The 27,465-nt window shown below is 32.6% G+C and overlaps 2 protein-coding genes across 4 annotated transcripts in view; one reads left to right on the top strand and one right to left on the bottom strand.

Moving 5' to 3' along the window:
• LOC147071904 (uncharacterized) overlaps nucleotides 1–27,465 on the bottom strand; it is a 75,640-nt gene that overhangs the window by 45,606 nt on the left and 2,569 nt on the right. Inside the window, exon 1 of one of the 3 annotated variants that reach the window (XM_085947478.1) lies at nucleotides 6,432–6,795. The exons of 1 other annotated variant lie outside the window; for it this stretch is intronic. The gene's annotated coding sequence lies outside the window, so the exon portion shown is untranslated. Of the gene's footprint in view, nucleotides 1–6,431; nucleotides 6,796–27,465 lie in introns of those variants that run through there. One more of the 3 variants, XM_085947476.1, reaches the window with a different exon arrangement.
• On the top strand, nucleotides 20,345–26,211 carry LOC147071905 (ionotropic receptor 84a-like). Its single transcript, XM_085946428.1, has 7 exons — nucleotides 20,345–20,511; nucleotides 21,081–21,222; nucleotides 21,606–21,714; nucleotides 23,472–23,683; nucleotides 24,550–24,675; nucleotides 24,770–24,918; nucleotides 25,968–26,211. The coding sequence occupies exons 1-7, from the start codon at nucleotides 20,345–20,347 to the stop codon at nucleotides 26,209–26,211; spliced, it is 1,149 nt and encodes a 382-aa protein (XP_085802554.1).

Raw genomic sequence — 27,465 nt, 5'->3', positions numbered from 1 at the left:
AGTTTATGTATATCATTGACTATAAAACCTCTTGTTATGAAATTATCTAAAAGTAGGTATGATATAAGAGGTATAGACTTAATACGTGCATATAGGTTCAAGTAGCGTAGTGATTATTTTTTTTAGTGATTATTTCAGCATAATAACATGATATTAAAATATATTTAGTGGAAACTATACAATCATCGGAGTATTTTTGTTGTTTAATTATTCTTATTTAAGTATATTTTTAATGTGTTTTAAAATCCGATTTTTAAGAATACTTAATAACATGATACAATAGGATCACATTGTTTTAAAATTATATAGGGAATCGATATTGCAAAATTATAACTATTATTTTATGTGATGAACGTGATAATGCAAGTCCACGCAGATGTTATGCTACCTAAATACATCCCTCGTTCGCTTCGGATGAATTAGCCACCCCCACTCTCCGTGAAATGACAGCGTGTATTGGTTGTTCCATTTAAAACAGATCGAGACACGCCGTGGTTTGGTTATGACGTACATTTATCGATGTTCGATTATTATAGACGATTATAAGATAATTGCATGTGATATACACAGAATAAAATGTTAAACGATGACTAAACAGTGTTTAAAAAAATACTTTACCTTTTGAAGCAATTAACTTTTTGAATGCCTTAAAATTCCAAATTCCTATACAGTCCACTGAGTGGACAGCATGGGAACGCGCATAATTTTTTTACCATGGTAAGGGAAAGGTTAAAAACTTTATAAGAATGACAAAAATTGACTTTTAGTAGGTATTTGTTAAATACAATTAGTGCGAAGAAAAAGAAAGTAGATACAGTTATGAAAAAAGCAACACTGATTACTATTATACTGCCAGTCACTCATCGGTTTTTGCCAACTGGAGATTCATACTGGAGTTAAATGTATTTATTCAGGGTGTTCAACTCATCGATTGCTCACATTGTTCCAGATCTAGATGTTTGTGCAGCTTTGATAATTATTGTCCTTTTCATTTTTTGATCATTATATAGTTTGGCTTCCACATTCCACAGTTCAAGACGTAAATCAACCTCGTTAATAAGCTTCAATAGGTACCCTGTGGTTTGTTCATTTATTCATTGTACGTATGTAGTGTGAATTGACGATTAGTAATAACAGCATAATAATGTTAATAACGACACAGCGAAAAATTATAATAATGTATTGTCGAATCGGCTGTCACTACATACAATGTTTTTATTGTTGCTAGGGTGAGGTCAAACAGAGACGCATACATGGAGCAGAGCGAGAATTAAATTATATTTATCTAGCAATTATTGCCGTATTTTCGATTGTGTTCGATATTACATATATCGACCAACCATGTTGCCAGAGAGCATGGGCAATAGATGTAAAGTTTCAGCAACGTAGACTACTATTGTCGTGTTTTGGGGAACTATTGACAGCGACACAATTGCCGTAAAAAGTGGCTCGTTTACGAGCCCTTTTAGGAGTATTATAGGTATATTTAAAAAAATAATGTAAATCGACTCACTCACTCTGTAATATTTAAGGTGACGCATCAGTGAAACGCCAAATAATTTTCAACTGTAGGCGCAACAAAATTTTGGACTCGCTCGTATTCAGTGAGAGAACGTCGAGCCAGAAACACGTCACTTTGGTGCGTGATGGCGACGGGCCAATTAATTCTAAAATCTTGTAAAGATGACTAAAAACGTTACTCATTTACTTTAAAAAGAAAACATGTCGATGAATATATTATTATTGTTACTAATAGAACAATAAACAGAACATAAAATGGACGTATGTTGGATTTATATGACAAATAATATTTCGTTTGACAGGCGTCATTTGCACCCGCGACCCGCAATCCGCGCATCGCCTAGCAACGATCTTTTTAGACCGTGCCTCAACTAATGCATGGCCTTAAGGGAGTTCAATACTTCTGGTCTGGTTGTTTTTTTACGATTATCTCAAAACTCGATTTTTGGAATATGTGAGTTACTCTAGGCCAGGGGTCGGCAAACCGCGGCTTGCGAGCCACATGCGGCTCTTTGGGTATTGGAGTGCGGCTCTTTGCCAAATTCCCAATTTACGTTTTTTACAAAAACTTTTGTACAAATTCACAATTTTTATTTTTTATCATTGATTTGTACTTTTATTATATTATATATAATGACATTATCGCGAAACTAATTTTTCCTCCATGATGGTTGATGCAAAAAGGTATGATTGTTGTTTTAAATCCGCCTATTGCAAAAGTCGACAAAATAAATTTTTCTCCATTTGATATTTCAATCGTCAGTTTTATTCGGGAAATCTTCTTCGCTTAATAAATAAACAATTATCAAATATAATTAATTCATTTAAATAAATCATTTTTATAAAAATATATGTAGGGAAGGCTCTCGAATTTTTTTTAACCGTTGTGCCACTCATATTTGGCTCCTTTGGTCCAAAAGTTTGCCTACCCCTGCTCTAGGCAACTCACTTGACCATTTTATTCAATTATGACAAATTGATACATAGGTACAATTTTAATGAATTTTTTAAGCTAGAATGTTATATTATGTCTTATTTAGTTATCAGGGGCGGATTTAATGATTCGGGGACCCTATTCATAATATCAATTTGACGCATCACATAAGAAAATACCTATTTATATATTAACCAAAAACTTGCTATTTCATATAGCTCTAATATCGGTTGAATTGATTATCTTCTCTTCTCTAACTGATGAAAGTCTTCTCAAGTTACAAACTTTATTCATTTGATCCACAATGAATTTTTGAGTCCCTTTTTAAAAATGTTTCAATGTCTTCAGTATCAATAAATATCTTTTTATGTTTTATTGTTTGTTTTTGAATAATATTCTAAATCATCTATAATGCAGGCACTCCATTGACGTGCCAAAAATCTGAGGACAATAAGTTGTCCGATTTGTCTATGCTCTGCTACTGAGCGAGTTAAAATGTTAAGCTTTGATTTGTCTTCCTATAATCCAGAAATTGTGAATTTTTGTGATATTTATATGTACTTAGGTAGATTTACATAAAATAATATATAGGAGTGAAAGCAACACCAATTTTACGTTTTCTTTTAAGAATCTTAAAAATTCAAAGAAAATAATAATTAATCTAAATCTCTAGTAAATTAACAAATTAATCAATAAAAAAAGTTCATAATAATTACAGGTTTTTTTTGAGTCGAATGATTGCATATTAATGTTAGATCGAACTCACGTATTAGTTGACGGATGAATTTTGGCAACTTGGTGAGTAAAATATCAAACATGTTTTAAATCCAACGAACCTGGTTTACGGGCTTAAAAGTCCGTAGGTTTGGGGTACTCCACGTGAAAAAAAAGTCCAAAGATTGTAAATCATATAACTTCCGTGCCCATGGTGCAGGGGCAAAAGTTTTAAGAAAGATGATAACAATTTTATAGCCATTAATAAAAGACAATTTCCATAAAATTGTAGGCACAGCAAATTCATATTTTACAAACTCGGATGCCAAGGATTTGGTAATGCATTTTTTTTATTTTGTTGCCCCTTCTGTTCACGGACCCTAAACCTGCGTACTGGTAAATTCGTCTCTGGTACTGAGTTATCCATAAGAAATTAGTTTATTTTCAGTTTGTTCAATAATATTCCTCATAAATAAATTTACAATACTCATAAAACATTCTAGAACTATTTCTGCTTATGTATTGAGGTGCATGTTTTGTGGTCAAGTGTTGAGGTTTAGATTTGAAGCTTCTTCTATATCTTTAAATATTGTGTGGTTTAAAATTCATAAATGCGAAATTCTATTTTAATTTATGTAATGATTTAACTCCAAGACATGATAATAATAATAACATCATCATTTTGATATTGCACAGGGAAATACCATTATTACTGTGATATTTACAAATTTTATTGCAACAGATTTGATAGTTATGATAGAAAACTAGGCATAGTCAGAGGTGCCAAGTGAGAGAAATGATCCGAACACATTACCATCACGTCACGTGCTGTCACGCTGAGGTAGAGATAGAAACATTGAGATAGACATTCATTATCTTTATTTCAACGCTTTTATCTCTAGCGTATCTCAGCATGATATGTGACTGCACGTGATGTGATGGTAATATGTTTGGGCCAAAAACCATGCAATATTGTTGATGTAAGTACGGTTCATGATAACATAATAATCACATTTGACTTGCCAAATTGATGTGCATGTTCAAGGTTACATTGTTTCATTGTAGTAATAAGTGAATGGCTTTTAAGATAGCTATATGACTTCTATATTGTGGCTGAGATGTCATCTCTCTCGCTCTTTCAAATACATCTATGCCCACGTAACCCTACCTACTTAACCTTAGATCATTACACGTACATCTCTATACCATCCCTCTGCTTCCATCTTTTTATACTACATTCAGCGCTTTGACGTGTCAGATATAATATAAAAGTCGTACTATAGTAAGGGCCTAATGCATACTAACACTTATTTAAATAAGCGGGCCGTTAGTCAGCTGATTGAAAAAATTATGATTTTTATTTGCCAACTAGTTTGTTTTCTTGTATTTCACATATTATGCTGTCTGCAAAGATGACCCACCAAACACATCGTTCGACCCCCTGCTAACCTGTCGACCCTTCTGCTATAGGAAATGTAGAAGCCAGTCGGAGCAGTATGCCTCCGTGGGGCGTAAACGGATGAGAGTTGGAAATACTTGTCACGGTTTAGAATTGAATATTTGTTAATATGATTACAACCAAATGCATAAATGATATGAACTATGTTGAATACTTTCTTGAAGAATGAGATTAGCGACAGTCAGCATTTTTGCTTGTAAATAGTTATTATCGCGATAGTTTCATTTAGACACTATTAGTGCCAGTAAGAGTTTGCATCAACTGGTAACAAGGGTTAATGAGGTCAGCAATTCTTATGGTTTAAAAATGAACCTCAAGAAAACAAAACTATTACAATTGACACCAAACAGCAACACAAGCTTTGTCATAAACAGCAAACCAATTGAACGTGTGACTCATTATAAATATTTAGGTGCATGGGTCAATGAGAAATGGGACCAGTCTCAGGAAATAAAAACTAGAATTGAGATCGCAAGGAGTGCCTTTCTCAAAATGAGATACCTCCTTAGCAATCGAGACCATAACCTAGGTCTGAGACTGCGTATGGTACGTTGTTATGGTCTCTCAACTCTTTTCTATGGTATGGTATGGACGCAAAACCAAGAGATGTCACGGAGAGTTGAAGCTTTCGAAATGTGGCTGTATGGACGCATCCGCAAAATTCCTTGGACTAACCAGGTGACAAATGTTGAAGTTCTCAATCGAATGGGAAAGGACCGAGAAGTTGTGCGTAGTATCAAAACCAGGAAACTACAGTACCTCGGCCATATTATAAGAGGACAAAAGTACAGCATTCCCCAACTTGTCATTCAAGGAAAGATCAATGGTAAGCGTAGCAAAGGTCGTCTTCTGGAACTGTTCTGGGTGGCAGATGACAAAGCTAAGATCGCCCTGATGGTGGCCGACCTCTGCTAGGGGATGGCACAATAAGAAGAAGGTGCCAGTAAATCCAAATCCATGTATGTGTACAAGCGCTATTATTCACGGTGAGAATACTTTGAGAATTATTTTGTCACATCATGCAATATTATGATTAATTTCTCTTAGCTATTCGACTGTCGTGAAGTTACATGAAGTCACAATGAAGAAGAATTTATTAGAAATAATAAACACTTAAAAATGTTTAATTATATTTTATATTATATTATTACACCCAAGACATTTATTAAAATGATAATGATTGTGGAATAAGTCCATCATGGCCCCCACATCCAGAAGCGGTCCCCAAGGCTAGGATATTTGTCGGGCCCCCATACCTATCGCCAAGGTTAAAGGCAGTGTTACGCTCTACAGTAGCGGTTTCCAAATGGCGTTCACGGTATTAAGATAGGTATTTAGTGTATTTTGAAAACTTACATCAACTTTGGAGTTATCAAGTAATGACGCAATTAAAAGTTACATCGCACAACAACATATTTTAAAATATAACCTTCACTAATGGAAAATAGCGCCGCAGGCGACTTTTTTTACTATTAGAGCAAATTTGTGACAGGTGTTTATCGCTATGACTCGCCACACCAGGCTCCCAGGCTAGAGCCCTGTCAGCCCCCCCTTTGTGGGAGCCATGAAATACATACTGATAAAATTATAGCTTAACGTTTTGAAGTATATAAAATAATTAGTAATATTGATGAAGAATTTGTCAATAAAGAAGAATGATTCAAAATAAATAAAAAATTGCAAATGCCAAAATATTCATTGTTGGTCGATAAAACTATTCTTAAATTAGATTTATCCTTCCAGTTAATAATAATTTCCAATAATATCCGATTAAACACTCTTAAAAAATATTATTACACTTACATTGTTATTGTGATTCACATTTCAATCAGAGAAAAAGTCATCACTTTTACATATTGTTACTTATTAAAAATGATTGTAGCTAAACAAATAACACAACACTCCGCAGTGATGTAAATGTTAAACTAATCAATACGAGTACAGCGCACAGTGTGAAATAATCTATAAATGACACATTGGGTTTTTATTTCCAACTTCCTGTTGGAAAGCAAAGAATAAAGTTAAACTATTTATTTAATATTTACTGATACACGAATAAATACCGCATGCAATAATTTTATGACAGGCAAACTGGTATCGATTGATAGTCGACCGGTTGTGTTTTGTGAAATAAACAAAGTACGATTTTAATGATCCAATGATTAATGCTGCGGTTAAGTTTTTTTTTTTAGAGATTTCTTTATCTCTTATCAGTTTGACTTTTTAGCAGGAAAAGATTATATTTCAAGTGTCTTATCATTATTAAATGCCACACATTACAGAATAGGTATTTTGGCAAGGAGAATAAATAAAATAACTCAGAACTCAAGATATATTATAATAGGTGTCGTAACTCGAATACTAATATGAACTTCGCATTATGTACGACACATGGAAATGGGACAATTAAGAGACAACGAACCCAACGCCGGGACAACTGGGCGCCGGAACGGTTCGATGCCGAGACAAGCGGGTAACAGGACGCATGAGCACCGGGGCTAGTGGGCGCCACACGGTTGAATGAATGCGTGAAAGAATAGACGTACGTTACGATTTGATACGGAAAGTAGACGAGGAAGTTTTAGTTTCTAACTATTTTTGCGTATGGCATATTTTTATTAGGTAGGGATTAAGAATGTCTGATGCTCTTTATAAAAATAAAGGAACACTTTCCTCCTTGGAATTTAAAAATATGTACAATTAAATCATTATTTGCTCAGATTTACAACAAACACTTTAACTGTCGAGTTCTTATTCTATTCTTTCAGAGTCATCTTGATTTCACACAATAAAGTTTGAATCTGTGTACATATTAAAATAAATAAAAATATCTATCTGTATAATACCTATATAAAAGTTAAAATATTATGTTTGTTAAATTTCGTTTTCATACTTGGTCCCAACCGATATCTACATATGGAAAATACCTAATTTGTTTGTCAAATTATATACCTTTCCTGCCAAATCCAATTTTGTATTTTCACAACAGATCAAGGTAAACTTTTGCAAATTTTGGATTCGATTTTGATGCTTGCTTTTACTTCTTACGGAAGTGCGCCGCGTAGGTAAAAATGGAGATTTATGCTATTTTCAAAGCATGATCCTGGACATTCCTTAAGCGTTGTAGATAACCGTTTTTAAAAAAATATTTTTTTTTCAGGTCAATAATTATTATAAAGCAAACATTATTCGTAGAATGTTTATCACATTTGAATGGTCAAAGACATAGCTTATAATCAGTATCTTTAGAATTATCTTTAAATGTGTAAATCTTGCCCATTTTTTGAATAAAAAAATGCCTAATTCTTGTCAAATTTGGGATCACAGAGATTATCAATATAATTCTTTATCATAAATATTTCATTATAATAATGTCGACATAAATTTTACTAATGGTTTTATAAATGCTTTTAAAAATTACCAAACCTACACCACTGCACATGGATGTACTGAAATATGACTATATTCTAAAACATTAGAGCGAGAGGTTTAAAAGAATACTATTTTATGTAATAAAAATACTTTATGCAGTCATCAACCGTTTAAAATAAATATAAAGGATAATAAGGCTTCAAAATTATATAAATAGATTATCTACAACGTTTAAGGAATGTCTAGGATCATGCTTTGAAAATAGCATAAAACTCCATTTTGACCTACGCTGAGCATGTGGGCCGTTAACTGTTAGAATTATTTTTATTTTGATGTTGTACGCCTAGATCAGGGGGATGTATCTAATCTTCCAGACAGCGATTGTGACCACTTCATAGATCAGAAATGCTCAATTACCTTAATAGATGGCAGTACAGTCATACGCGAAGTCGCGATGAGATCCATCTACCTGGATCACCCAATTTTGAACTTAATGGAGCATTTTGAATCCCTGTGTCTCAAAGAAACTTCAATTTATATAGCAATAACTTCAATGAATAATTAATCATTATCACTTATTTCACTTTGATGCATATTACATGAGTTGTTGCTTTGATGTTACACTCCATGTAAATTACCTGTCGACACAGATTTGTCATCATTATGCCCTTTGACAAAATAAATGAATTATTTATTACCAGATTTCCGCTTCAACAGCATTATAATATCAATCAATCATCAGTACTTCAATCGAAGTGGCTAAACATATCCACTCTTCATTTCTGCAATACAATATTACCATTGTTACTTGGTTGATGATATTCATCATGTCTTTTAAATGTCTTTTGTTAATCTGTCTAATACATCTGTCAGTGGTCTCTGCTTCATATTTTGGACCAAAGAAAACATTGTTAATAGGCGAATTCTTCAAATTAAAAAATATATATCATGGTACTGTTTATGGTTGTGGATCACATTTTGGTTTGTTAAATTTAATTAACATGTATTGTTATTTGCTATTACCATTACAGGTTTGTTACCAACCGTGAAGTAGTGAATAGTACTGCGGTCAAGGAATTTGTGTCCCCTTGTGGGGAACCGACTGAAAACTATTCATCCGGTGATGGTAAATGAAGTGTCTATTTCCAAAAACCCATAAGCTCGTATAATATGGTCAAAATATAATAAAAATATGTATATACGGGTAACTCTGTTGATCGTGGGAGTTACGTTTAGGAGACAGTCTGTTACTGTGTATAATTGGTGACTCAGCTGGTAGAGTGGCAATCTCTGAAGGCATGGGTTGAGGGTTTAATCTCACGGCTTAGCAAAGAGAATCCACATTTTTTTTATCAATCTGTGTTTGATCTAGTGCTAGGAACCGATGGGTTTGGTGAATATGTATCAAGATTCCTCGTAAAAAAGTATATTCATATAACCTTCACTCTGTGGAAGCCCAGGTCAATAATTATTATTTCTCTCCAAAGCAGAGCGCACGGGAGTTCACAGCGTGGACGTTATATTAACAGATTTTTTTAACAGTAATAGTTATTAACTATCAGATTCAACATGACGACATGTGAATTTTTGCGCAGTATTCAAACTTGAGACCAAATGTATAGTTTGTACATTGTCATAAATATAATTAATAATTATATATGATATTATTACTATAGCCATACCATTGTATCATGGCTGCGGATGTCTTAGAAGCCATTGTTAAACTAGAAATCCATCTGCATTTCCCAGTATATACCTACGCATGATTCTTAATAATGCGTAAAATAAAGTTACAGCTGAAACTTATTCTAGAATAATTTAATGTTTTTGGTATTTTTGGATATTCAGAATGCGAATAATCCACTTTTTATTATAACTGCAACTGAAAATGTCTATTGAGGGTTATTAAAAATTAAATATGTCTTTAAAAATATGTAGGCATTCTCATGATAAGGTATTGTTACTTATTGATATCACAATTAAATGTTCACAGAGATGGTCACTGCAGCGAAAGAACTGTCAAAATTGTTTGGAATTAATATTGCCTTCAAAAATCTGGATACAATGGAATTTAAAGAGAATCTTCCAACTCAGAAAATTGTCTATGGGATATATAATGACCACCTTCCTATTTTTAGGATTGGAAATGTGTTGGATATGAATTGCAATAGATCACATCATATTTTGGAAATGGTATGGGTCTTGAAATATTTTAATCACACCTAGGTATTTATAATTCAATTAGAACTAGTTTTGAGTTTTATCTATACAATCTAGTGAATAGATAATCTCAATATTTTAAAATATATGTTCCGTTTCCTTGGGTTCCTTTACTAGACGTTTTGTACAACTCACTCAGAATAGGAGATCCAGAAAATCGGGCTATGTACACAACTCCTGAGGCAAAAGAAAACTGGCTGGACTGCGGCACAGAAGTAATTGTAGATGTCGTGCTGGATTGTCCAGGATGGAGGTTTTGAAAGAGACCATGACCCGCCAATGATTGTAGCGTCATAAATGATGATGAATAGAGATACTACCACAATGGGTCTTCCAAACTGGGGAAATACAGCTCAGTATTCTGGAGGCAACCAAGATTCACACAGAATTGTAGAGCCAATCTGGTAGACACAAATATAGTATGCCTGTCCAATAGTCAATAATAGGCTAGCAAAGTTATAGAGTAGTCCTGTGGTCGTTTGTTGCACTAGTTTGCCATTCGCCAAGCGATATTTTCCAAAATTTTGGTAATTAAAATTTACTGCTTACAGGTTTCTAACTTGGAGATTTTTGACGAGATTCATCCATGGCTGGTGATGACAGATAACCTGAAAGATGCCTACGACACTTTGTCTGAGTTAATCTTCCGACTTGACAGTGAAGTTTTTCTGACAATAACAAATACTATCAACAATGGTATGTCCTGTCATTAACTTCTTCAATTAATAATAGAATATATTATATTATAATATGTACTGTTGTGTAAGGTTCTGATTACCTGAAAAACGTTTCTGATAGGTATATGTAGGAACAGATTTACACTAAAAGGAGCCCAGGGCTAACATATTTTGCGGTCCCAAAATATATCAAATTAAATCATACTTATAAAAATCAATTTTCGTTACATAAAAAGGTTTTTTCAATAATATGGGATGCGAACCCACAAACCACATTCTGCCACCTGTCTATAGGGGCCGATTAAGTTTATATACATCATATTATATTATAATAGTCACTGTTTAGGCAAAAGTTGTTGTCAGCCGAAACACAGTTTTAAATGGTTTATAAATGTATGAGAAGTCAAGGTTGTGGCATGTTTGCCAATAAAAAATATTTGATTTATATTTTGAATGCTGCTCTTTCAGATCCTTGGGTTGTCTTAGATCTTCATAATCCTGGATTCGAAATTGGAGGGAAACTAAATCTCACATTTTATGCTTTGTGGAAATCGTCTAATAAATTCAACACAGCGTCTGCTGTAGACATTGTAAATTTAATTCATTGTGAAGATTCCTTCAGTACATCTGACAATACTTCATCAATGATATCTTATAACACAGAAGATATGTTTGTATCAGGTAAAACATAATATGGTTGTCATTATCAGTTTTTATTAAGTACCCACCTATATCATAATTGTTATGAATATATTCAACAACCATACTCAGGAAACTAACACAACTCCAATCAGCTTAAAGAAAACATAGCATTATAATATTATTATTATGAATATTGTTTTTAAATAAGTCACCTAAGAGAGATTTGTAGTGGAGAATTTTCTCTGATAATTTTAATATTTCGTGTAGGACAATAAAATTGGAGCCTTCTATTAATATCAGGTGGTATGCATGCACTGTGATTTTAAATCGTTATTATACAGCTAACTTAACGGTAAACAATGAAATTCCACTGTTGGTGAGCATTTCCATTTACCAAAACTTCATTGGCAATTTATTATTGTTAATATTGAAGGAGAATGGTAAACCGTGTAAGATGTAACCTTAATTTGTAACAAAATATGTACATAGTCATGCTACTCCATCAGACAATTTTTTGAAGAAGCACCCTTTTGCATCAGTGGGATTTACCACCTTATTAATCTTTTTATGCCACAAGATATTACTATGGCGATACCCAGGAGGCCGTGAATTGTTTTACTGCGTTTAACAAAGCTCTTATTTAAATTGGTAAATGCCGATAATTGTTGCAATCTGTCATTTAGTATTTCATCATCATTCCAAAAGATGGCTCTGTATGTTCAATATTTTTAATCATCCAAGACATTCGACCGGGGGTAGTAATATGAGCGTGAAAACGCACTACTTTTGTATTAGTGGCCTTCCGTTCATGGATATAATATAGAGTGCTTTAAGACGCTGTCACCTCCGAAAGGGGGGGGGGGGTGTAGGTAATAGCGCTGGACCCCCCTGATGATGATGTAATGTCACGGTGATATCGTCTGCTGGTTTCTTTCAGGGACATGCTTATGTTGATTGACAACGCGGAATTATAGGCGAAAACAGGGCGTTTATTTGTCGGAATACATTTACAGTCAAGTAGTACAGCGTAGAAAATATTTAAAAAAAAAAAAAAATTAAATTTAAAATGGCGGTGACGTCGGCGAGCGCGACGCCACGGCCGACGTCACGCTCCTCGAGAGTTCGAAAACCGACTGACCCTATTAGGGGCTGGTAGGGAAGAGTAGGTAGTAATAATACACAACAAACAATTCACAATTATTCTATCTCTGAAAAATGACAAAAACAGCCTCTGGCATATGTACCTGGCTTGTAAGTAGGTACCTCAGGTCTCATATTTCAGACCTTTTCTAGGTACATGCTTTAGAAAGGGGCTGTGAATTTCTTGGAATTATTATTACCTTCTGCATTTCTTTGCTTGTTAGCTACATATTTTGAAATATTTGAACTAGGTATACAAATGCATTTTTTTTTCAAAATATTCTCAAATCAGATATTCTAGGTATTAGGTACATTGTATGGCTGGGAACTGTGCTTCCAATATTGGTCAAAATTGGATGAAATGTAGGTAATAATTATATTGTGCTGACAATTGTTTTAAGTTATATAGGTAACTACAAAATCTTTTGCTATTGATTGGCTTTAAAATTACAGCTTGCTTCTAAGTATTTTTTAAATTGACTAAGTATAGAATTTATAATGAAGGTAGGTTTTACTTGGCTTGCTTATAGAATTAATGTAGGTATAAAAAAATGCAGGATTTTATTTATATTAAGGGCTAGACTGATTCTATTAAATTTTGTAGAACTTGCAAAAGGGTGACTATAAATTTCCATACATCTAAGCTTACGGGCTAGAAATTTGCCTCACAGTCGATCTGTTCATGTTTGCATGAATCAGCCCAATGATGATTCAGGCCTCATGGCCTTGGATCCTCTGAGGATGCCATGGTTTAGGCGGTATCAACGCTTAAGGCAGGGAACCAGTTAGCAAAGCATTTCCGTAGCAGGAACATTTAATAAGAACTCGATATTTTCTTGGTTATAGCCATTTCTCATTGACTGTATTATAGTGCTCTGCTTACAGTATCTTTTTGATGTTAAGAATTGACATATTATTTAATGATTACAGCTTGTATCTTTCTCAAAAGCAACATTTTAAAAATCGACTATGAAAACTTCTATGAAGTCGGTAACTGGAGAGTGCATTTAATAAAAGATAAAATCGAGCGACGGGGAAATCTGCAAAATTTGATTATAGATACAACCATAACAGTAAGTGAATACATAACACACAGTAAAGTTGTTACACTTAGCTTACTTAGATATAAATATATTGGTCGAGCCTTTCATGGTATTTTCTTATGGGTATTTTTTGATATTTACTCTTCTATTATCCTATTCTTGTCTCCCTTTCCGATGAGAAGAAAAGGATAACATACCCACTACCCAGTGATAACCCGAGTACGAAATGAAAACAGATTAAATTCAAATGTTACAAAATATTGACACGATAAAAAAATAATAATAAACAGCAAATTATAATAACCAATAAAGAATAAAAAAATGTTGATGGCTCTATGATGATGGCGAGAAAAGTATAAGCTTTAGAAAAACCGATGAATTGTATATGAAAATTCAATTGAACTGACGTTTACGTTTTAGAGCTTTAGAAATAAAGTTGTTTGTTAATTCTACGATATTTGAGTTATTTATGTTGATAGTTTTTTGGGTTATAACACCATCCTCAGAACGATCCTGATCTTAAAATTTCAAGCAGTGCTTTTTTACAACTCTGTTTCAAAAACTTAGCTCTTTTTTAGTGGTTTGTGGAAGTGTTTTAATTTAAAAGTAATAAAGAAATTACAGATATGATGTAGCTGAGTAGGCATTTTAAGATTTAAGTCTGGATTATTAAAAAGTAAGTCACACATTAAGGCTGCGCGCACACGGCAAAGCGAAGTTTCGGATTCATCCGCCAAACGACGTTTGCGTTTTATTTGCGTTTTATTTGCGAGCCGATTGCGTTTTAAATGCGTGTCAAATGCGTCAATATTTCGACAATGCTGTCCAAGAGAAAACACGGTTTTCAAGGGGATTCATAAACGCCTTTTTTTGAAACTGCACCCTGCTGCGAGAGTATTTATCTTTCATTACAGTGGCGTACAAGGGTAAATAAATCAATATAAAATCAGTACGTAATATTGCATTATACCTACATTTATTTTCCCACTATTGCTTCTTTGGGAGCTGGACTGTTTTATATCGAAAGCGTTTTGAAAATTACCTATTGTTGAGCCTATTATATACCATCATCATCAATACTATCGACCGAGGGTACTTGATGGAGTTTGAATTTAAATTCTAATTGATTTAAGTTTTGTACTATTATTATTTATTAATACAATAAAAAAAGATTATAAGTTAATACACGAAGAAAGGGTAAAAACCTTATTACCTAGATACCTACTAAGTAAAGGATTAAGTACAAAAACATAATATTTTGAATAATTTGAATATTTGCAGTATTCTAAAAACCTGTTGTAAATACTATTAATACATTCGGTAGGTAAGCAGTTTTAAAAAATATAATAAAAAGTTGTGACACAGCACAGCTATGAGAAGAAGTATTTCACGAGAAGAAAGGCTCGCCATATCTATACGGTAAACTAAACTATTATTATTTATTTTGTAGTATGTACTTATTTAATTAATTTTTTTATTAGTTGACACTGTCATCTTCTATAGATACACTAAAATGGAAACGGGTACTAATAATAATATATTGAAGTGAGAATAATGAATACCCACCTACTACTATTGATAGGTATGTGCTTGTGTACTTGTATCGGTACAAGTATATTTATATTAATTATTGTTTTTTTGTTATAATATATTAGTTGCGATTAATTGACAATAAAATTTTGATAATTTATCTATTTAGCCGCTACAGTACCATATTATTCAATTACATATTCAAAAAAAGTTGGTAGTTATGAATTCAAAACACCTTTCATAAAAAATAGATTGAAATATTAGTAGGTACACTAACACGAAATTACCTGAGTCTCCGAGTCGAGTCTCATTACAATAGCTATCTTTTTAATGTGTAGCTATTGAATTCTAAGCAATAATATTCTATTGGAAATATGAACAGATTTTAAGGGGAGATATTTCAAATGTTTATGAATAATATGTTTTAAATGTTTATTTAATAAAAGATACAATAGGTATAATAATATATTACATTGTTCTAACAAATTATATACAAAAAACCTATAAAATATTTTAATTAAATTATATCTGTTTTCCCCATTGCATTAACGCCACTGTGAAATTCTTGATGACACTAATTAAGAAAGAAGGAAGATTTTTTTAATTTTTTCGGACTAAAGTAATAAATTATGTCATACAATATGTGCCTTATTGTGTTCGCCAACTTATAGCTATTATGGATATTAGTACTTTTTGTTTTCACCGTTAGTGTTATTATGTAAGAATTTATTTATTGCACTATCCGAAGAATTAAAAAAAACCTTTTTTTTGTCGCCAGTGGCGAACTAAGATAAATAAAATATAAAAATATAATATGTAAACATTACCTACATAATTATTAAGTATTTCTTTTTTACCATTTTACCTATATTTATTTTTTCCACTATTGCTTGATTTGGAATAGAATTCTGTTATATTATATCGAAAGCGTTTTTTAATTTGATGATATTTTCATAGTGTAGAAATTATTTTTAATGACTTTCATGCGGATTTTTGTTAGCTATACGCAAATGCAGACATAGTCCAAATAAGCATTAATCATTCAAGTGAATCTTTCTGGTTGCAAACAATTCATCATGACTTCGACAACAATAACAATACAGAACATGATAAAACAGAACAGCCAGGTTTTCTCCAGGTGTTCTGTTTTGTCATGTTCTGTTTTGTCACTGTCCTGTTTTGTCATGGAACCGACTGAGATTTAACATTCTTCATATTATTATATATGACAATGTGCTAGGTGCAGATTGCGTAGGCTTAAACCTTTACATTATACCCAAGTTTTTAATGAAAAATACCCACTCATCCGGTCATGAGTTTGTCATTGGTAAATAAAATTTATTAGGCCTTTCTGAACATAATTATGTGGTTAATCAGTAATATTTCTTAATACGCGCCCCCATAAATTTAAGCTTTCAAAAGTTCGGTCCTGGCCTAAATGGGAAGATTTAAAAGAACATGTGGTAGGTAGTATATTCATGGCACGTATTGTATGACATAATTAATTACTCCATTGCTTCAGTGGCGTTCATGCAATGTAGAGCAACAGATATAATTTAATTAAAATATTTTATAGATTTTACTGTAGCGGGTGAATAGATAAATTATCTAAATTTTGTTATCAATTAATCGCAAATAATATATTATAACACGAAAACAATAATTAATATAAATATACATGTACCTACACAAGTACACAGGAACATACCTATCGATAGTAGTAGGAAGGTATTCATTATTCTCACTTCAATATGTTATTATTGGCACCCGTTTCCATTTTAGTGTATCTATAGAAGATAAAAGTGTCAACTAATAAAAAAATAATTAAAGAAGTACATACTTACTACAAAATAAATAATAATGGTTTAGTTTACCTTATAGTTATGGCGAGCCTTCACGCTTAAAAACAGATTAAATTTAATAAAAATATTTTATAGATTCGATACCTACATAAAGATTCTACTACTAAAAAGGAGGCATGATTCTATTAAAGATACATACTTATTTAATATCGAATATAACCAAATGCATACCTACTTGTATTCTTCCCAAAAGAATGGTGTTATTTTAAATATGTATTTCATATAATATGAATAGGTAGGTGGGTAATTCAATACGTATCTATAGGTACTTATATAAATATTTTCGGTATAGGTATATAGGTATTCATCAAAAATTATTTAAATTTGCATATTACGAACTATACCTTAACATTGTTTATTCGTTTTTTTTTTTATTTAGTGAGTAGTTACAGTTGGTGACATCTCTCATTAGTTAATATTATTAAACTCCCAACATATTGCACAACGAGAAAACTATTGTTTACGAGAAATGACATTTTAATACGCTTACCTACCGAATGTATTAATCGTATTTACAACGGGTTTTTTTAGAAACACTGCAAATATTCAAATTATTCAAAATATTATGTTTTTATACTTCATCATTTACTTAGTAGGTATCTAGGTAATAAGGTTTTTACCCTTTCTTCGTGTATTAACTTATAATCTTTTTTATTGTATTAATAAATAATAATAGTACAAAACTTAAATCAATTAGAATTTAAATTCAAATTCCATCAAGTACCCTCGGTTGATAGTATTGATGATGGTATACCTACTAATATTTCAATCTATTTTTTATGAAAGGTGTTTTGAATTCATAACTACCAACTTTTTTTGAATATGTAATTGAATAATATGGTACTGTAGCGGCTAAATAGATACATTATCAAAATTTTATTGTCAATTAATCGCAACTAATATATTATAACAAAAAAAACAATAATTAATATAAATATACTTGTACCGATACAAGTACACAAGCACATACCTATCAATAGTAGTAGGTGGGTATTCATTATTCTCACTTCAATATATTATTATTAGTACCCGTTTCCATTTTAGTGTATCTATAGAAGATGACAGTGTCAACTAATAAAAAAATTAATTAAATAAGTACATACTACAAAATAAATAATAATAGTTTAGTTTACCGTATAGATATGGCGAGCCTTTCTTCTCGTGAAATACTTCTTCTCATAGCTGTGCTGTGTCACAACTTTTTATTATATTTTGTAAAACTGCTTACCTACCGAATGTATTAATAGTATTTACAACAGGTTTTTAGAATACTGCAAATATTCAAATTATTCAAAATATTATGTTTTTGTACTTAATCCTTTACTTAGTAGGTATCTAGGTAATAAGGTTTTTACCCTTTCTTCGTGTATTAACTTATAATCTTTTTTTATTGTTTTAATAAATAATAATAGTACAAAACTTAAATCAATTAGAATTTAAATTCAAACTCCATCAAGTACCCTCGGTCGATAGTATTGATGATGATGGTATATAATAGGCTCAACAATAGGTAATTTTCAAAACGCTTTCGATATAAAACAGTCCAGCTCCAAAAGAAGCAATAGTGGGAAAATAAATGTAGGTATAATGCAATATTACGTACTGATTTTATATTGATTTATTTACCCTTGTACGCCACTGTAATGAAAGATAAATACTCTCGCAGCAGGGTGCAGTTTCAAAAAAAGGCGTTTATGAATCCCCTTGAAAACCGTGTTTTCTCTTGGACAGCATTGTCGAAATATTGACGCATTTGAAACGCATTTAAAACGCAATCGGCTCGCAAATAAAACGCAAATAAAACGCAAACGTCGTTTGGCGGATGAATCCGAAACTTCGCTTTGCCGTGTGCGCGCAGCCATAGTAAGCAATATTTAAATAAAACTCGAAAGCAGATATCTTTGAACTCTGGGCAGATAGATGCCAGACCGAACAGCTGCATGCACAGGTAGCATGTATAATATGATCAATAACCTATTATGATACCTACAACTAAAAGGTCTTTCATATGGCTGGGGTGTGCTCTCAGGGTGGACATAAATTAGCGATCTTTTGTAATTATGTAATAGAAGAATAGAAAGAAGTCTATCATTGTATAAGAAATGTATCTATTTTAGATTACTGGTAAGCCTCCAATGGGTGGATTCTTAAAGTATTTATCAACCGCTAAAGATGTCAGCAAGGATACAATGCATAGACATAGTTATGCTGTGTTTACAATCCTAATGGATCTTTACAAATTTCGGTAAGCATTAGTACATTTATATACATACAAAAGGATAACTTTAAAATAATGGTAAATAGCTGAATATTGTTTGTACACCTAAGCAAATGCACATTTACATATTTTATTCCCGACAAAATATTATTCTTTGTATTATTCTAATGTTTTCGAAGCATTATCTATTTACTTTTTCTTTACAATTAAAATCTATATTAAATTAATTGTAGATACTAATTTTGACCAAAATACTACTATTTTAGACAATTTATCATTTATCGTTTTCTTTTTTGTGTTCATGGCATTTATTTGGACATCATGAGTCATGACTTGTGATTTGACGGTGGCTCATAAATTTGTTTTTGACCCGTGTTCATAATTGTTTTATCTTCCATTGCTTGTGCACTCCATAGTCCTACCCATGGCCCCCACATCCCAGGCCACGATGTTTGGCAGCCCGCAGTCCCCCCTACCAATAGCTAAGGTTAAGGATTATGGTACCTACGTGGAACCCCAGGTTTCCGTGAGATAAAGGGTATTCCATGTATTTTTTGCGATTTTCTGTATCTTGAAATAAATCCACTTGAATTATTAGAGATGTCGGCACTCGTCATCATAATATGACGATGCACTGATTGCGACCTACTTTTGTGGTATCCAATTAACATGCAATCCTTCGCCATATTGGATTAAAAGCTATTTTTATTAGTCAGGAAACATACTAAAAATAATTATAAAATAAAATTTTACACTTTTTTTCATATCCTTTAAGTAAAATACCGCAGGTGACTTTTTATTGCTAGGTACTAGAACAAATTTGTGGTGTGTTTATCTTACTTAACTGGTAGACCCGTCATGTTGAGCCCCCTCTATGTCCGAGCCTCGAGGCTAGAGCCCTGTCAGCCCCCTCCTCGTCGGGGCCATGGTTCTACTCCATATAATTGTGTGAAGAAAACAGTACTTGACCATCTGGGTATCTGTTTCAAATGTTATTAACATCTTTTCTAGAATGAAAATATTCCGGACAGATAATTGGGGCATTATAAAGAATGGATCATGGACGGGTGTCATTGGGGCTCTTGTGAGACGAGATGCCGAGATTTCAATTACTCCCACACAGTTTAAAACAGAGAGAATAGATATCGTTGATCAAACTGCAATCAGCTGGCTTGCAAGGTTTGTAGTTCGCTTTAAATTTAATAAAAGTACACTTCATCATTATTAGCCAGGGTCTACCTATTAGTGGGGGAAGGCCTTTTCATAGTATCTTCCACTCTTCTTAATCGCAGGTTCTTTGCTGTAGGGACATATAAATCATAATAGGATCTGCAGATGGTCCGATTTGGTTGACTTGACATAATATAGTATATCTTAGTCAATGGTAAGCTTAATTATATCGGATGTTTCCTATGAAAGACGTTATTTTGTCAGTTAATTGATGAAAAATGAATGAAACATATTTTACAATGTTAGGATAAGAAGAATTTGGGCAAAAAAGTTGCTAATGGAATTGGAGAAACGTATCTACGGGAAACCACTAGACGGTAACCTACTATTACTTTAAATCCAACCGTGTTGGTCAGAATGCCCAACCAAATCAGTCCATTCAGGGCCTATAAATCAATATGTTCGTTCACAACCTTAACACTTTGTTTTGGTAATGTGATCTTTCTTTTGCTCAAATTTGTTCACATATGTAGGTACTTAGTTGACTAAACTTAATGACTAATTTTCATTTTTTACAGACCATGTTTTATATTCAGACATCCTAGAGACGGAGGATTGAGGTCAGGATTTACAAAACCACTGGCGCCATCTGTGTGGTGGGCCACGCTGGGACTCCTCGGGGTCATTGCCATTGTGCTTCGGTCATCGCTACATCAAGAGGTAATGCACTTATTTTTTTTTTAAATTGACCAACAGCACATTGTTGATAACCGGATCACTGCCAGATATGTGATATCTCGTCAAATGGTCCAAGTTCGCTACGCCAGATACGAGATATCTTGGTAGTATTAATAATTCGGTCAAAATAAATAATTTCAAAATAGGATACATACTGACATCTATCGGAATGTTCTTAAAACATTTTACCATATTAGTGAATGATTTTACCATTGATTTACCTTGAATTTTGTCAAGTATTACGACTGAGATTTTAGAGATGTCATAATTTTTTGATTTTTTTTTTCGTAAGCTATATTTGGCCTGTTAGGCACTGCCAAGGCCTTTTTTACGGTTGCCAAACGGTTGAAACTTATAAATTTCAGGCTATAACTGCTACCCCAGAGGATCTTCAGTACTCCTTGGATTCAGAAGAAGATGATTCTTGGAGCTACACAATAATGGTTGCATGCATAGGTGTCTTTTGTCAACAAGGTTAGCAAGTTGTGCATTTATTCATAATAATTTGCCACCATTGTATAGACCAGGGGATCCCAATCCTGTGTCCGCTGACGTGCGTGCGCCCGAGGATTCACTTTTGCATTTTATATATTTTTTAGAAACAAAATTATATTTGTTGCAATATTTTAAATCGATTAATATAAAAAAATTGCAATCTAATTTTTGTGTTAATTGATTGGATATATTAAAATATTTATCGTCTATGTATGGTTGAAAGAGCAACCTGATGGATTGAAAAAACAATACTTTCCTAAAAAGTGGGGCAAATAAGATAAAATTATGCTTCGATTGCTTTGATATTTGTATTAATTAAAAATACAATCACACAATTACATTATAATTATTATATACCTACCTATATAAATATATGGTATTGTGCTTTAACTATGTTTTTAAATAATATTTAAAACTAATAATTCATTATTGACTAAGAATTATTATTTAACAAATAGAATTATTATTTACTTGTCAAATTTGTAGTTCTGAGTTAGGTTAGGTTAGGTTTCTAATGAAACCATCATTAGAAAAAAATGTGCTCGCCAATTTATTTTTCACTGTATATTATGTCCTCTTGATGAAAATAAGGTTAGGAGCCTCTGCTGTAAGCTGTGTAGAGGTAGTGTGATTAAATAATAAGGTCCAAAATACACATGGTGTTTTTTCAATAAATATGTATATTTGGATATAAGGCTCTAGTCCTGCCAATATTGTACATAATATATCCTTCTCTCTGTTCCATCCCGCATAAATATATTTACAAAGAAACATTAAGATTTTATAGCCTAAACGCAATGACGTTAAAGGAAAACTTTCTTTGATATAAGCAGAGCTGAAAGTCATTTTGCATTACATGATCTTTTGTAGTAAGCTTTACAATAAAATTGTTCTCAAGAGATTTTTTTGGTTCACTGAGAGATAAAAACATAGCATTAATGTTCATTTGTAGCATTAGAATGTTAAACGGTTTTTTATACAATCAACCATCATTATTTAGATGAACAATCATGAAGTAACCAAAGCAAGACGTCAATTATCGGTTTCCGAGTCAGTTACCACTAGTTTTATTTATTGTTTGATGTCTTGATTCTGCTTCTGTAAGTGGTTTCATCGTATGTATGTAGTTATATAATATATAAAATGACAAATTTAGCTCTGTTTGTTAGTTAAATAGAATTAAACCTTAAAGCTTCCAAGCAAATATAGTATAGTGGGCATTCCAGATGTGCTTATATGATGACATCGTGAAGTACTACAATTATCCGTAATTCGCCATACACCGAGCCGAACTAGAGGCTGTGTTGCATGAATTGATGTTTTGTCGGTTTTGTTGTGGCGTATTTTCTGACTACTTTTGTAATTAATTTTTTCTGTTTCTTTTTTAACCATACACCTTAACTCCATTTTGACAAAAATGTAAATTAAGGTTAGGTTAGGTTATTCCTTTTATGAGGGCTGCATAATAGTCCAACCTCTTTGTTTTTATATTTACATTTTAATAAGACTGTTATCCATCTGTATGAGAGTCAGGGTATGGACCTAATAGGTTGAGCAAGTGGCTGACATCCATTTCTCGTAAAAACAAAATCTGTTAATACAAACCTCTACTCTGTGGAGGCCCATATGATCCTATTAGGATCGGACATGGTCGAAGAAGAAGTTATCCATTGCAATAGATTTCTGAATGAATCCCCTGAATAAATTATTCTGTATTTAATTTGTCTTTTATTCAGGCTATGCACACACTCCAAATATATTGAGTGGGCGCAGCACAGTACTCCTGTCGTTGGTGTTCACATTCCTCCTTTTCCAATTTTACTCGGCTTCCATTGTTTCTTCGTTGCTGTCAGAGCCTCCGAGGACAATCAACACTCTCAAAGATTTATTGGAGAGCAATCTCAAGTTGTTGGTTGAGGACATACCGTACAACTGGGACTTCTTTGAAGTAAGTATACATTTATTTACATGGTAGGTATAATACCTAAGGATATAACACATACAGTAAAATCTCGATATCACGGACTACGGTTATAATGGACCAAATTTATCTATTCATGAGATATCGAAATTCAGTTTTATTACATTGGTATTCAGTGTGCTATGTGGTATCTTCGTACCCATCAATGACACACAGTTGGGATGGAAACGAAGATACAATTACGAGCTGTATGTTTTGTACAGTGGCCCACACATCGTACAGTCCATCAAACCGGGCCACCTTAGATGGCTGGACGATGTAAAACCTGGTTGACCTACTACAAGATGGAGGGATAGTATCGAGTCTGATTTAAAGATCTCGGGCGTCGTAAGCTGGAGGGAAGCGGACTTTAGACAGACCTGGATGAAGTTAGATGCTCGAGGAGGCCAAGACCCACATAGGATTGTAGTGCCAGGAAGAAGAAGAAGTAATATAAAAAAATCTACAAACTTCAAATTTCAAACAAGTCATGGTAGTTTTTTGAAAGCAGGATTACTGAAAGCATGGGCTTTGACATCAAACCTTAACGTCACGCCACTCCAAAGAAGAATAAATACGAAAACCTACTTTATTATACAATAGATTTTCCGGATTAACGGACACCATCTTGCCTGAATTTGTCCCTTATATCAAGGCTTTACTGTAATAATAAATTGATTGTCATATGCTGTCGCCTTAAAAAATTTGTTGCTAAAATAAATAAATTTGATATTAATACTATCGACCGAAGTACTTGATGGAATTTGAATTTAAATCTAATAGAATTTAAATAAATTTGAATTTGAAAAAGACTTAATAATTATTACATACCTAATTTGCTTGTTGTTTTTTAGACGACCACGGATCCTGTAGCAATAAAACTGTATAATGAAAAGGTATTGCAGAATGGAAAAACTGATAATTACGTATCGCCCACATATGGACTTACAATGGTTAAAACTGGAGGTTATGCCCTACATGTAAGACACAATTTTGTTAAAGTTACCATAGATTTAGTTTGGTTATTTTCTCTGGACTGCTAATAATATAAATGATTGTTATACTTATTTATAGGTCGATACTGCGACAGCTTACAAAATGATTCCCGAGTCTTTCGGAGAGAGGGCCATCTGTGATTTATCTGAGGTACAGCTTTTTCCATCAAAGCCACTTTTAATAGTTGTGAGGAAAGGATCCCCATACAGGCAAATGATAGCACATGGGTAAGAAAGATACCAAATATATATTTTGATTTACTCAGTGTTTCTCAACCTAAATTTATTATTTCATATTCATGTAGCTAATAACATGGAGACATGCAAGTTTCATTAAAAAAAGCTACTAGTACAGCGTTTCTCAAATAATTTAGTCACGGAACCCTTTTAGATTTCGTAGGATATAACCTAATCATTTAAAATATTGATAGGTCATTTTGAAATCGATTAAAGATAATAATTTTCAGAAATAATGATCATATTTCCTGCTCAACAATCATTTAACGATGGATCTAGTCCAGAGTATCAAAAAAGATTTTATCTTAAACATAATTGAACGAAATATAGGTATTGTAGATATAGATCAATCTACCACAGTTGTACGTTAACATTCTGTCGGGATTGCAATAACTTACATGTTATATTATAGCTTGCATTATGTTTTGTAAAGTTGTTTGATACCAGTACCGAAGGGTGGAGGTAGGCTGTTAAGATCAAAATATAAATAGTGCACATTAAACTTTGTTAGGCATACGTATTTGTTTTTATTGAACTAAGGCTACAATGGTATTGGTTAGTTTGTAAAAATCAAATAAACCCTGCCTAAGCCAAACCATAATAGTTTTGGTATACTTTGGGCGATACAACAAAATTGTGCAAACTTTCTCATTCATACTAATCTGTTTTCGTTGGGTTAATAATACATAATACATATATTGTTGGTTAATTATTTTTAATTCTTCAAGCCCTGCATTAACCAAACTATAATAGATAAAAAATATTATTCTATCCATAAAATATCCAAAATCAGTATGATTTAATGGAATAATTTTGGATATTTTTTAGATACCTACCTAGACTAGTATTTTTTAATTATTATCTATTATGGTTTAGTTTTCGCATGGTTTAATTGAATAACTAACACCATCTGTAAATTGTAGTCTTAGTTAAAAAAAAAAATACGTATGACTGACAAAGCTTAGTGTGCACTATGGTGGATCTTAACAGCCTACCTCCACCCTTCGCCACTGTTTGATATAGCATTTTCGTTGTTTCAGTCTTCGTAAAGTCCAAGAGCGTGGCATTATGCAATACCAGAGAGCAATATGGCACTATCCAAAACCAGAGTGCTCTCTTAGCGGAGTGAGCGAAACAGGAAGTGTCGCCTTACCAGAAACTGCTTTTCTTTTTTTGATGCTCGCTTCTAGTTATGTGACGTCTCTTATTATTCTGACAATAGAGCGTTGGATTGATAAAAACAGAAATAGACTATTAAGGAAATATGGCAAATGCTGTCAATAATAGTAAGATTAGAAAGAAGGTTTAAATAAGTAAATAATTTTTTTTTTTGTAATATATATATTTTCTCAATAAATCTTTTAATTTGAAAAAGAACATGTTGGAAACTCATTGTTGTTTTCCTTGACACAGCTGAATCAATTGACTAATGGAATAAGCTCGAATATTCATTTGTTTTTAAAGGAAATTTTGCAAAATATTGTAAAGATACCTGTTGTCTTTTTTTCTGACAGCCAAGCTGTTATCAGTTAATAATTTCATCCCTATCTTGGCAATTAAATGTTAACATTTCTTTGTTTCGCACCATAAAAAGCAAACCTAAAATTTAAATAATCCTTATGAATATGTTACTTTATATTATGTATGAAAGAAAACATATTCTATGAGGTTTTATCAGTCGAACAGTATTCACTCTGCACAAATATTTCTAACAAAATTTGATAATTTTGTTTTTTGTTTTTCAAAGATATTTGTTTGATGCATTTTCTGCAATATTTATATTACAGGAATGGTTTTACAATACAATATAATGTAATTTTAAAGTACAGTTATACCCAGACTTACACGAATTCGGAGTTACACGGTTGTCCTTGATGAGGCGGAAACAATGCCAGTTCCACCAGTAAAGCACATGACCATTGCAAGCTTGACATAAGGTCTCAGCTCAATTGAAAAGGGCTTAAAAATTTTAGAAAACAGACTCCAACGAAGAACGTGTTATAACTACAAAGCAAGGAATAAAAAAAATATTAGCTTGCTACGAAGAAATTCTGCGTGAAAAAAAGAAGGTATTGTGTCGTCAGACGAATTTGTTAGATTTTATGAAGCCATCGACATCGAAATAACTTTTTTACGTAACTCATTTATTTTTTTAATAACCTATACATATTATTAATACATTATTAATACAAACAACTGCAATAATTCTATTAAATATTTTTCTTCTAAAGTAATGTTTTTGTTAGTCCGTGGTCCTGAGTATATTTATATGCAAAGTTGTACCCCGACTTACGCGAATTCCACTTAGAGGCCATCCATGGACTGAAACCGTATGCGGTTTAGATCCGTGTGCCATACTAAACTTATGATTTTTGTTCATAAAAATATATTTTCACTAAATTTCGTATGAACGAATACGATCAGATGCTTATAATATACTTTGTAAAAATATATTTCCATGAACAGAAAACATAAGCTTAGGATAAGGTTCGAAACCGCATACGGTTTCGGTCCATGGATGGCCTATTAATTGATTTT

Source organism: Rhyacophila brunnea, unplaced genomic scaffold (genome assembly GCF_057557595.1).
Source record: "Rhyacophila brunnea isolate RB1 unplaced genomic scaffold, BYU_Rbru_1.0 scaffold_2, whole genome shotgun sequence".
Lineage (NCBI taxonomy): Eukaryota > Metazoa > Arthropoda > Insecta > Trichoptera > Rhyacophilidae > Rhyacophila > Rhyacophila brunnea.
The sequence above is the reverse complement of the archived record's forward strand: the minus strand, read 5'-3'. Positions and strand labels throughout refer to the sequence as shown.